The 12,328-nt window shown below is 42.2% G+C and overlaps 1 protein-coding gene across 1 annotated transcript in view; it reads right to left on the reverse strand.

Moving 5' to 3' along the window:
• MIPEP (mitochondrial intermediate peptidase) overlaps window positions 1–11,047 on the reverse strand; it is a 70,272-nt gene extending 59,225 nt beyond the window's left edge. Inside the window, exons 1-6 of the mRNA XM_061992778.1 lie at window positions 10,877–11,047; window positions 9,019–9,192; window positions 7,909–7,997; window positions 4,809–4,895; window positions 3,829–3,892; window positions 3,209–3,391 (exon numbers count right to left, since the gene is read on the reverse strand). Coding sequence (XP_061848762.1) covers window positions 3,209–3,391; window positions 3,829–3,892; window positions 4,809–4,895; window positions 7,909–7,997; window positions 9,019–9,192; window positions 10,877–11,047 — 768 coding nt within the window. The remainder of the gene's footprint in view (window positions 1–3,208; window positions 3,392–3,828; window positions 3,893–4,808; window positions 4,896–7,908; window positions 7,998–9,018; window positions 9,193–10,876) is intronic.
• Window positions 11,048–12,328: the final 1,281 nt, after the last annotated feature.

Below are 12,328 nucleotides of genomic sequence, written 5' to 3' on the forward strand. Positions count from 1 at the left end.
ATTTATAAAAGAAGTATTACTCCACAGATCACTTCACACCTGTTCTGTGGCACCAAGCTTTCATTTATTAAAAAAAAAAAAACATAAATCAAACAAAATCCAGTGAGATGATTCCACTTCCTTAACCATGGTTCAGCAGGGGGCTTTTGCAGCAAAGGCCAATAGCATACTGAGCTCTGTTAGATCCCAGCACAGGCATTCAGCCCACAGATGTGATTGCTTCCCTCTACTTGGTACTATCTAGAATACATCTGGAGGACAGTATCCAGATTTGGGTTCCACAGGACAAGAAAGACACTGACACACTGGAGTGGGTTCAGAACAGGGCCACTAAGATGTTTGGGGGCTGAAGCACATGATACAGAATGAAGGCTGAGAAGGCTGGGTTTGCCCAGTGTGAAGAAGAAAAACCTCAAAGGAGATTTTTATCCGTATCTACTTAGTAGTAGGGCATAGAGAATATGCAGCCAGACTGCTCTTGGAGGAGATGTGATGGGGACAAGCTGGAAGATGAAAAATTCCTATTTAATATCAGGAGAAGAAAAAATGTTTGTCAAACAGACTGCCCAGATAGGTAATGGAATGCCCATCCTTGGAAAGCAACCAAAACTCAACTGGACATGTCACTGAGAAACCTGATCTACTTGATCTTGCTCTGAACAGGATCAGACTCAAATTGTAAAGCTCCAGAGGTCCCTTCCAACCAAAACAATTATTTACAAAGAACCTCTCCAGAGATCTGACCCAGTGAACTACATTCTTTAATCAATATATTACTCCCAGCTTCAGTAACAATTCTACAGATCTCACTATTTTCAGTAAAAGGGTTTACAGATTACATGCAATGAGTATTATTCCTTTATTTACGTTCTATCAGGTTAACTTTTTATTTCTTACAGAAAATAAACATTACCACTTGGCTTCCAACACTCTTTTTTATTACAAACAAGATCAAAGACACATTGATTATTTAACTACATAGTAACTGAAAACAGAACACTTGAGTGTTGCAATACACTCTTGATGCTAGAATCACATCTGAAAGACTAAGGAATCACTGTCACATTTTAAAGAGTTTAAACTCATTTTCAATTTATAAATAAAATCTAAATGAATTTTTTTAGAAAAGCATCATTAGCTATACCTAAGATATGATTACTCGGGATAATTCCAGTTGGATGGGACCTCAGAATGTCTCTAATCCAATCTCCTGCACAAAGGAGGGTCAGTTATGAAGTAAGACCACGTTGCACAAAGCTTTTTCCAGTCAAGTCCTGAAATCCTGCACAGATGGGAAAGCATGACCTCTCTGTTTCACTGCTTGGGTATCATCATCAGGAAAAACTTCTCATTTGAACTTGTGCCTGTTGCCACTTGTTGTGACATGCACCACTGTGAAGAGCTTGGCTCCCTCTTCTCCAGAATATCCTCACAGGCACTGGCAGGCTGCTGTCAAAGTTCCCTCTAAGCCACCTCTGCTACAGGGTGAGCAAGCCCAAATTCCTCAGCTTCTCCTTAGTAAAAGCACTCCAGTTACTGGCCATCTTGGTGGCCTCCACTGAAGCCACTCCTAAAGACTGACAAGTTATATGGACTATATGGCTAAGAGATTATGGGCTACAATCTCTTCCTCTGTTCATGCAGTCCAGGACACCCATGGCTGCCTTTGCTGCCAGAGTCACTGCTGGCTCATGCTCAGCTTGCTGCTCACCAGTCCTCTGGGCCTTTTCGACAGATCATACCCAGTCCCAGCCTGTACTACTGGCAGGAATTTTCCTCTTTCAGGTGCAGAACTTCACATTCATCCTTCTTGAATTATATAAGGTTCCCACCAGACCTTCAGCTTCTAGGCCACTCTGAATACCAGGCCTGCCCTTCAGTGTATTGCTTATTCCTCCCAGTTTGCTATCACCTGCAAATCTGGTGGGCAAGCACTCTGTCACTTCCTCTAGGCCACTGACAAAGACATTAAACAGGAGAGGTCTCAGGACAGACCCCTGAAATACTTCTTTCGACTACCAGCCTTCCAATAGAGTATAACACTTCAACTGCTGCTCTCCAAGTCTGATTGTGAAATGAGTTGGTTTGGGTTTTTTTACAGTCTGGACTGGTGGACAACCAGATAGGTAACATCCTAACTTGGATTGCTCCAGTCTTCCACAGGATCACAGTGAAGCTTCATTGTCTGTAGTTCCACAACCTGGGGGGTTTGGGGCCTTTTTGAAGGTGAGTGGAACATACTATTTCCACAAGTCATTGGGGTTCTTCCTTGATCTTCACATCCTACCAAAGACAGCAAGTCTTTCAAGGACAATAGCCAGTGCTCTCTGGACCCTTGGATGCAGCCTATCTGGTTGCAAGGACTTCACAGTTCGGAGTTCTCCCAAGTAATCCCAAATTGGACCCACAACTACTGCTGGTATTTCTTCTCTTTGAACCCTTTCACTAACCACAATGAGCTGGGAGAACTCAGTGGAGAACATTGTGGCACAGAAAGCGATTAACGCCTCAGTCTTTTCTGGGTCTGCTGCCACTAAGTCACCCACCTTACTCAGCACTGAGTTCACCTTATCCTTGCCCAGTCTTTTAGTACTAATGGAACAGTAGTTGCTGTTCTTATTGCCTTTGATGCCCCTTAGAAGTCTCAATTGCAGCTGAGCTTTGGCCTTCTTGACATCACCCCTACATGTACAGGCAATAATTCTAAATTCCTCCCTTGTATCTTGTACCTGCTTCCATCTGATGTCTGCTACCTTTTGGAGATGAAGCTTTCTCACGAGTTCCCTATTTGCCAAGCCTGATACATATGCTTAGCATCTAAGGATCAGATACTGAGCATCTTGGTATCCCCATGTGCTTGGAGGATTCTACATTCTACTACCAGAATCTTGAGCTCCTGTACCTACAGAGTTGCACCCAATGTGATCCCATCTCCCAGTTCACTGAATAAGCTGAAGTTTGCTTGCCTGAAATTCAGGGCCTGTATTCTGCCCTTCTTCCTCCTCAATCCATTCAGGATCTTCACCTCCATTATTTCATAACTGCTGCAGCCAGGGCTGTCATTGATTATTATGTTCTAAGCCAGTTCTTCCTCAGTAATTCTAATATCATTACCATAAACCATATGCATTTGCCTCCATAACAAGTAAAATAACTGATATGCACTTTTGTTACACAATACACTGGAGCAAATTTGGAGGACACACACCAGATCATCAGGACAATCAGCATGCAGACCAGCAACTTGTAAGTAATTGCCTTCAGCTGTAAAATTGTACCGAATATGCTCTGGCAAAATATGTTTGTCAATCTTGTTGGGAAGGTGAGCTCCTGTCAGAAACTCATTACACAAGTCCAATATCCTGACGTTGAGGTTGACTGCCTTTTTACGCTGGAAGAAAAAGAAAGTACAAAATATGTGGTATCTTCAAACACAGTACAAGAACTCAAAGTTTCTAAAACTTTAAAATGCATCAGAAAACAAAACATTTACGACTAGACCTACAGGATCAACAAAGTTTTGAATATCTGATGTTGATACCAATCAAAGAAAGCAGGATCCCAGGTCCTGTTTATAACTCCTTAGAAAAGACAGAGTGACAACAGTCAAACAGTCAACTAGTATCTAAACCAACATTAAAAAACATACTAAGTGATCTAAAATAGACAAAATTAATCACTTATGAGGACACAAAACTCCACAGAGGACAATGGGAATCTTGGAGGATAAACTGTCCCAGAATCATGTAATTCATGCCCCACATATTTAATTTTCTGGTCCTTGATAGTCAGGCAAATTTCTGTTCATATATCATAACCAAAAATTACCTTTTCTTCATCCAAATGTATGCCACTGATTTCAAAATCAAACATAAAAAGTTCTGCCACTCGCCTAAAAATACAGTAAATCATTGTTAAAAGAGCTTCATTTGATAGTAAGTAACAGATTTTTCCCGCAGTAGTTATTTAGGTTTCATGTCTTTTACAGAGAATAATGACACACTTACATGAGCATTGCTGTTACAGACACAGACTTCCTATATTTCAGGTCTTTTAACAGTTTACTCAGTGAAACAGGCTTTATCCTTTGTAGTTCCTTTAATCATCTGCATTGAAAATATCCTTCAAAATAACTCCACTACATTAATCTAGACACTTAACCGGTTTTTGCAAATTACCATTTTAATCTACAACTTCATTTATCCTAACAGATCCAGAAAAGACCTCTTCAAATCTAACATCCTTGATTGTTGAGAAAGAAGGAAGAAGGAAGTAACTCACTCAAACGTTGAGATCGCCTAACCATGTCAGTAAATACACAATTCAAAACCATACCTGAATAAGAAGCTAATATAACATTTTACAGCAATCATAAAGTAAGATTTAAACAAATATACTGATAACTTCATTTTGAAAGATAGAAATTTCTCTCAACTGAAAGCAAGTTATATAGTCTGTTCTCTTTTATTGATAAAGACACTGATATATCCACTACTGCTCTTCACTTCAATCAAAAGGATGTTTTTGAAGAAAATCTTAGGTTCTCATTTTTTTATTCTTACAAATGTCAGTTATTCACCTCAAATGTATCTTGTGCTGTACAGTCACAAAAACATTCTCCAGGACTACAAAGCTACAAGCTTCCTAACTCCTGCACAAGTAATTTAGTAGTGACTGATAAATTAGTAATAGAGATGTGTTTATGTTTTTCAATTGTATTCATTGAATTAGTAAGACACAAAATATAAGCACAATAAGGAATGATACATCATATCTAAAAACCTGAACCTATAAGCATTAATACATACCTGGTTTCTGGATCTAGGGAACTCAGAACAATTTCATCAGCTAGAAGACGTCTCAAACTCTGACAAAGTTCAACATCTGTATTTAATCTGGGAAGACAGAGAGTAAAAGAATCACACATTAGCAACAAACACTAACATTTCAGTCTCTCTGTGTTACTCATACAAAGGCAGAGAGGTCAACAATTACTGAAACAGCAATAAAAAACAAGGACCGTACTTTCAAAGTGCTTTTTGGTTCATGACACATTTGTACACAAAGGATGTGTGGACAAACTGACATGTTAACAGGTCTTGTGCCATCCACTTCTGGGTGCTATTGTGTGGCAAATGCAGCTAAGTCTAAAACTAACAGCTTAGTTTTTCTGTACAAAAATAATCACAAGAAGTTCATAAAGGGGGGGAGAATTGTTTTCCAATTGTTATTTTGAGAGAACTCAACTAAAGGAAAACCTACGCTCAAGTTTGCCATCAGATAAATGTGCTGCTGGCTGCTGCTGAAGACTAAGAGCCTGCTATCTCCAGAAGTTTTCCAGATGCTGATCACTGTCCTGTGCCAGACAAGAGTTTTCTGGCATCTTAACTACAAGTATGAATGTCAAACTGGATTACTGGCTAGGAATCACACTGGGGAATGAAACACACACATATACTGCATAGCTGCAGTGGGCAGCAGCCCCCAGTCTGAATGTCTTGAGCACTAACTTAGGGCAGTTGAGGTGCAGGAAGTCTCCACAGTCCCATTTGTAAAATGAATCAATAATTACCAATACCCAATCCAGACAGAGAAGAAGATGTTGCATTATGCCAGAAATGGCTCCAATCAGAAGATGCTAAATAAGAAGCCCCAGACTTTGTCAAAAGGTAGCTAAAAGCAGATATGCATTATTAATAGTTCCCATTTGCTCATGAAAACAAACATTCAACAGTAGCTAGTTTATGAACAGTTTATGAACCTCTCAGGCTAATTTGTGGATATTTTCTTTCTACAAATTTTAAATCTGAAGTGGTATTCAGACATTAAAGTCATGTTACTATAGACAATGTATAAAGTATATTGTTATAGAAGGTATGTTCAATCTAAGTCTTGAAAAACAGTTCCAAGTGAATGGTTTTATGCTGGCAAGACCGATGCAACAGTTTCTGATGAATTTAATCTTAGAATTCTCTTTTTAGTCAGTCATGTTAGTCAGAAGGCTTACTAAACAAACTCATGTATTGCTCTCCTCCTCAGAGTACAAAAGGCATCTCTTCCTACTGCAGGACACCAGGGCAAACAGTCACTGCCTCCACTGTTATTAGGAATCCTGAGGGAAGTAGCACACTGGGCCATCTTCACAGTACTGCTTGGTAAAGCTTTCACTTAAGAAGACTACTCCTGAATGCCACAGGAAAGGAAGATGGACAGTGAAAGGATACTGTCTTTGGAGATTAAAGATCAACCATTTCCACTTTCTCAACACCAAGAGCAGAAACAAATCAATTCACGGATGTCAAGGATTATAAAGCTAACTCTCAGGATTGAAGATTTAAGGCATTGGGAAGAAAAAAAAAGCAGAAGAAATAAACCTCAGAATCAGAAGTCTTTAAGAACATGCTCTAAGAAGTGGGGTTTTAAATAAAGCACAAGCATGCCAGAGTAGACCAAGCACAAATCACAGCTCCAGACACACACATCCTGACTCAAACAGGAAACCGTCCTTTTTCACATATCAGACTCACTAGCTGGAATTCAACAGGTCAGCAAAGCAGAAGAAACTGCTGTGATATATAACAGCTTAAATCTAAAAAACAAAATAGCATTTTGTTCATTTGCTTTACATCAGCTAGTTAACCATCACAATTCCTAGAAAAATGTAGCTCTGAGTCTTTGATGGGTTTCAGTGACATGGAGTCAATTGATAATTTAAATCCATTCAGGACATAAACTGAAACTAAAACAGAGTAACTTTTCATCAGATACTGTACTGAAGCTACATCCTTAAACATCTGTAACAGCAAGACCCACACTTTGTTTTAACATGTAAATCTTGCTCTAACTTGCAAATCCTTTCTATGTATGGTTTTTTTGCTGATGGCTCTTTTCATAGATGTATTGGGTTTGCAAGGCAAGACAGAGAGACAGAGAGAGAGAGAGAATATGCAAGAGAAACAAGTCTGCAGACACCAAGGTCAGTGGAGAAGGAGGGGAGGAGGTGTTCCAGGCCCAGAGCAGAGGTTCTGCTGTAGCCCATGGTTGCAGCCTGTGGCAAGGCCCTGCCCCTGCAACCATGCAGGCCACAAGAGAGCAGAGACCAACCTGCAGTCCGAGTAGTGCCCCATGCCTGAGTGGGTAGGTGCCCAAGGGAGGCTGTGACCCTGTGGGAAGCCCACATTGGAGCAAGTTCCTGGCAGGATCTGGGGCCCTGTGGAAAGAGGAGCCCACGCTGGAGCACGTTTGCTACCAGGACTTGCGACCCATGGGGGACCCACACTGGAGAAGTTCATTCCTGAAGGACTGCACCCCATGGAAGCCACACACGCTGGAGCACCTCATTAAGAACTGCGAGAAGGACTCAGGTTAGAGAAGTTCATGGCGGACTGTCTCCCATGGCAGGGATACAACACTGGAGCAGGAAAAGAGTGTGAGAAGTCCCCTCCATTAGGAGGAAGCAGCAGAAGAAACAATGTGTAATGAACCGACCACAATCCCCTTCCCTGTCTCCCATGCTACTCAGGGGGAAGAGGAAGAGAAAATCAGGAGTAAAGTTTAGCCTGAGATGAATGGAAGGGTGGAGGGAAGGTGTTGTTAAGGTTTGGTTTTACTTCTAATTAATCCTGCTTTGATTTGATTGGTAAAAAATGAATTAATTTTTGCCAAAGTCAAGTCTGTTTTGCCCAAGATGGTAAGTGGTGAATAATCTCTCCTTATCCTTATCTTAACCCACAAGCTTGTCTTTATCTTTTCTTCCCTGTCCAGTCGAGGAAGGGGAGTGATAGAGCAGTTGCAGTGAGATCCTGGCATGCGGCCAAGGTCAACCCATCACAACAGAAGATCACACAGTAATTTTTAAACATGCAATTGGAAATTTTAAAACTATTCGTAAAAAGGAAGAATACATACTTCTCTACCATGGTACCAATGTTCCTGCAAGCTTCTTCAGCAGCTTCTCTGAATGCAAAGTCAGGGTGGGCAATTTTCACAAAATCAGCCTGACATAGGAGACAAAAACAAGGAGGGAGAGACATTTAAAAATGCTAAATGTTCACAAAGCTGCACTCAAGTATTTCTATTTACATTGCCATTGACTTCAACATTCCTGTCCAATCTATTTGCAGAATTTGCTTTTTTTATCTGCTAGAAAATAAAGCTTATTAGAAACCATGCTGACAACTATTAAACTAGTGGTTTAACAGTGGGCATCTATAGTATGGTGTGTATCCACATTTAGCATGGTGAATTCTTACAATACAGAGATACTCCTATGTATTTCAATGTTACTTCAAAAGATTTTCAAAACAATTCCTGGTTGAGAAGAAAGCACCAAACATGCAAAGAGGTTTTGTTTTCAAACCGTTTTTACTCTTATGCATACACTATCAAATTTTGCTTTGACATCATTACCTAGTAGGAAGAAATATGTTCAAAGAGAAAACCCAGAAGTTCTTTTGGATTCAAACCAGCAGTTTTATTTGATTTACTGACTTTTAGTAAGTCCCCAGATACTTAGGGGTTCAGAAGGCTAGAAAAATGCTAATAGGGGGCTAGGGAGCTAAGTCCTTCCATGACTGCCAACATGTATTCAGAGAGGTTCTGGCTTTGAAATGATACCAAATTAGGGACTAGGAATACACTGAAGACATTCAGCATGATCTTACAGAAAGTATAAGAAACAAGCTTGACTTTGTTTAACAGTAGAACTGCAGTTTGATTGAAAAGGCAACCTTATAAATGTTATACATTTAAGATTTCTACTTCTTAGAATCCCCATTTAAAATCCTGTATAATATTGACTGAATAGGTGCTTCTGCAGGGGTGTTGGACTAGATGATCTCTAAAGGTCCCTTCCAACCCCTACCATTCTATGATTCTATGAATGGTAGATCTCAAAATTCTTGACCACAGACAATAAACCACTTCTAGACAGAGCTCTGGAAGCTCTGCATCTTTAAACATACAAACATGAAAGTAGTACATCAGAGGTGACTTAACAATAATAAAAAAGTACCTTACCAAGTCTGCTACTCTGCACAAGACATCTGAAAGCTGATCAAAGATCATTACTGTCTCTGGCCCAGGTGGTGTTGAACATGCCTTCTGGACTAGCTGTTCTGATTCTTGCAGTGCTTTGTCCTGTGCTTCTTGAAATCCTTCTGGACAGCTCAGTTCCGGAACACCAAACAGACCCTGTGGTGCAGAGCACAACAAAAACATATCATTACAGCCCTCCTCGACTTGTGCCCCTTTGTTTCAGGATGGAATCATCACCACAGAACTTTACCAAAATCGTCTTAGCTAGCATATCATGATGTTTCACTAAAATAGCCCCACATAATTGTCTTTGTAGAGAGTAGTAACAAAATCAAAGACACCAGTATCACACAAAAACATCTTCATTTCCCTGAGCAAAATGTCACTGAGGTTCTTTTAGCTAAGGCTATTACCAGCAAACCTTAAAAGTTTGTCATCAAATCCCAAAAAAATCTCTCCTCTTCCATTCCACAACCTCCTATATCACCCTTTTCTCAAAACACTTTTTATTTGCTTCCAAAGAATGGGCAATAGATAACCCATAGGATGTCAATCTACTTTCCAAAATGAACAAAAAATCAGACCTCTGAAAGAAAAGGACTAATCAAGGAATGTGAGAACAGGTGTATTAAAACAGTGAATCAGTTGACCAGCAGCCCTAGATATGAACAGATTGCAGGCAACAGGACAGTCATCTCCAGCTCATTAAATGACTCCCAAATACTGGAAGCAGATCTTAAAGGAACGATCAGCAACAACTGAAAGACTTTATGGTGCCAACAGCTTTACGCCAAAAGTTCTTACTAAGCCTGGCCTTGACCAATAGGGCAGAGTAAAACACACTGACTTGGGCAGGGTAGACACAGACAGCAGTTATGTTCTGCACTTGTGAAGAAGTTAAAAGGGGTCTCAGCCCACATTCTCTATGGGCCAAGCAATTCCAGAACTCAGACCAGGTGAATGCACAATAGTTAACTGGATTCTTTCCTGGAGCAAGACTCAGACCAGTATGCTCGCAGAGGCTGGACAGCCAGAAGACAAGTCTTCCAAACAAGTGATGGAAACAGAGTTGTTTTTACCAAATCCCTTAGTCCCAGAGTTCAACAACTTCAACAGCCTGGGCCTCAGGGCAGGAATAGCTGAATGTTACATGTGTAAGTATTCTACATGTATTGTGACACTGAAAGTACACATCTGCATCTTAGGAACTTGTTTAGATTCCCAGGACTCCCATTAACAAATGTACCTGACTCACCCTAAAACAAAATAAATCAACAAGCCTGAGTATCACCAACCCAGCAAACAAATGCTTTTTTGCCACAAGCAACTGAACATCAAGAACCCATGATACTGAACATGATGATACCCATGCAACAGGATGTCAGTAGTCGCATTGGTTTTGAAGCACAGCCAAACTGCACTGGTATGACACTGAAAGATTTTTTTTTAAAAAGACAGAACTAGTCAAGAGCTAAGAGTGGAAAGGGCAATGTGTGTGTGTATATATATATATGTGTATATATATAGATACATATATATACGTGTGTGTGTATATATATATATATCTGGTCTCTACTGAGGTGCTAAGTAAACCTTTCAATAAACAAGGCCATAATTGTCAAACTCTTGCACGTTCAGAAGACAATGTTTTGGTTCACTAGAATCAAAACAAGCCCTTACAAAGATGTAGCTGCTCTGGCAACAGCCCAGCTGTCCCCACCACAGCGATTTAAGAGTTTTACAATAAAACGTGACACAGAAGAGACGCGATGTGCAAGGCTGCCGCAGCCAGGGCTGCCTCCTACCCTTACAGACCCTTCCTTTCCCTGCCGCCGCTCACCGTCTCCCTGCCCGCCGCGCCGCCGCGCAGCTGCTGCTGCTGCTTCGCATCGAAGGCGGCTCCCACGGGGCACCAGCTGGTGCTGACGGCCCGGCGGCTCGGCCCCGCCGCCCGGCCCCGCAGCGCCCGGCGCAGCGCCGCGGGCAGCGCCCGCCGGCAGCCGGACAGCATGGCGGAGCGGCGCGGAGCGGGCCCCGGCAGCAGGCCCGGGCGCTCCCAGCACGGCCACGACCTCCTCGCGTCAGGGCCGAGGGAAGGAGGAGCAACGCCGGCGGGCACGACACGGGGGGAGGCGGAGCTCCCTGCTCCCCGCCTACTCTCAGCCCGCCTTCCTCGCTCCCTTGCGCCCTCCCTGTCTGGGTCCGCCAGCCCAGTACCCTCACTCTGTTCCCTCACCCCGCCCCCCCCCCCTCTCCCTCCCTCCCCTCAGCCCGCCCGCCCGGCTCCGTCGGTTCCTCCCCAGCGCTTCCGACTGAAAGGAGGAGTCTCTTGCGACTGAAGTTGCTCCCACGTGTTTTCAATGGTAACCCACGGCCATTTAAAAGGGGGTTTTTTTGTATCCAGATGCCTCCGTGGCCTACACTCAGTGCCTGTGTCTTGTAGGAAAACATCTCCTTTTCCGGGACAATTTACTTAACCCTTTCCTCTTTTACCCTTGCATCTCCCTCACTCTAATTCAGCTGACGTGAAGAAGTTCATCCGTTTTTCCTGAGTAAACTCCCTCTGCTGTGTTTGTTTGGGTTTGCGATCAACGCCGGGCGTTCAACAACTGTGGCGGTTTGCCCACGCCGTCTTGGCTGCCCAGCAATGTCAGGGGAGATGGGGAGCCGTGCTTCCTGTTGCCATCTTGCATTTGCACTGAACTGTACGATGATGACCCATGTCACAGAATCACAGAATCTTAAGGATTGGAAGGGACCTTGAAAGATCATCTACTCCAACCCCCCTGCCAGAGCAGGACCACCTAGAGTAAATCACACGGGAACTTAACCAGGTCAGCCTTGAATGTCTCCAGAGAAGGAGACTCCACAATGCATCTGGGCAACCTGTTCCAGTTCTCTGGCACCTTCACAGTGAAGTTTTTTCTTGTTTCTTTGGAACCTCTTGTGTTCCAACTTGTACCCATTGCTCCTTGTGCTATCATTGGACATCATTGAGAAAAGCCTGGCTCCATCCTCCTGACAGCCGCCCTTTACAATGTCAATTGGCGTCTTTGTTTTATTCGCTTAAGTTAGGGAGCAAGACTTAACAGCATCACTCATTCTATTTTTGAACTCTAGGGGAAAAGGGAAACAAAAATGAGCAAAAAAATCTGAGAAAAATCACAGAAATTAAAGTTTTATTGCACAGGAAATACCTCTTCATAGTTCTTTAGTATATCAGGTTCAATGTTGATTAAAGATTATCTTTCATTTTGGAGAGTGTGTTGTGTACTGGCTACTTCTGAAGTAA

Source organism: Colius striatus, chromosome 1 (genome assembly GCF_028858725.1).
Source record: "Colius striatus isolate bColStr4 chromosome 1, bColStr4.1.hap1, whole genome shotgun sequence".
Classification (NCBI taxonomy): domain Eukaryota; kingdom Metazoa; phylum Chordata; class Aves; order Coliiformes; family Coliidae; genus Colius; species Colius striatus.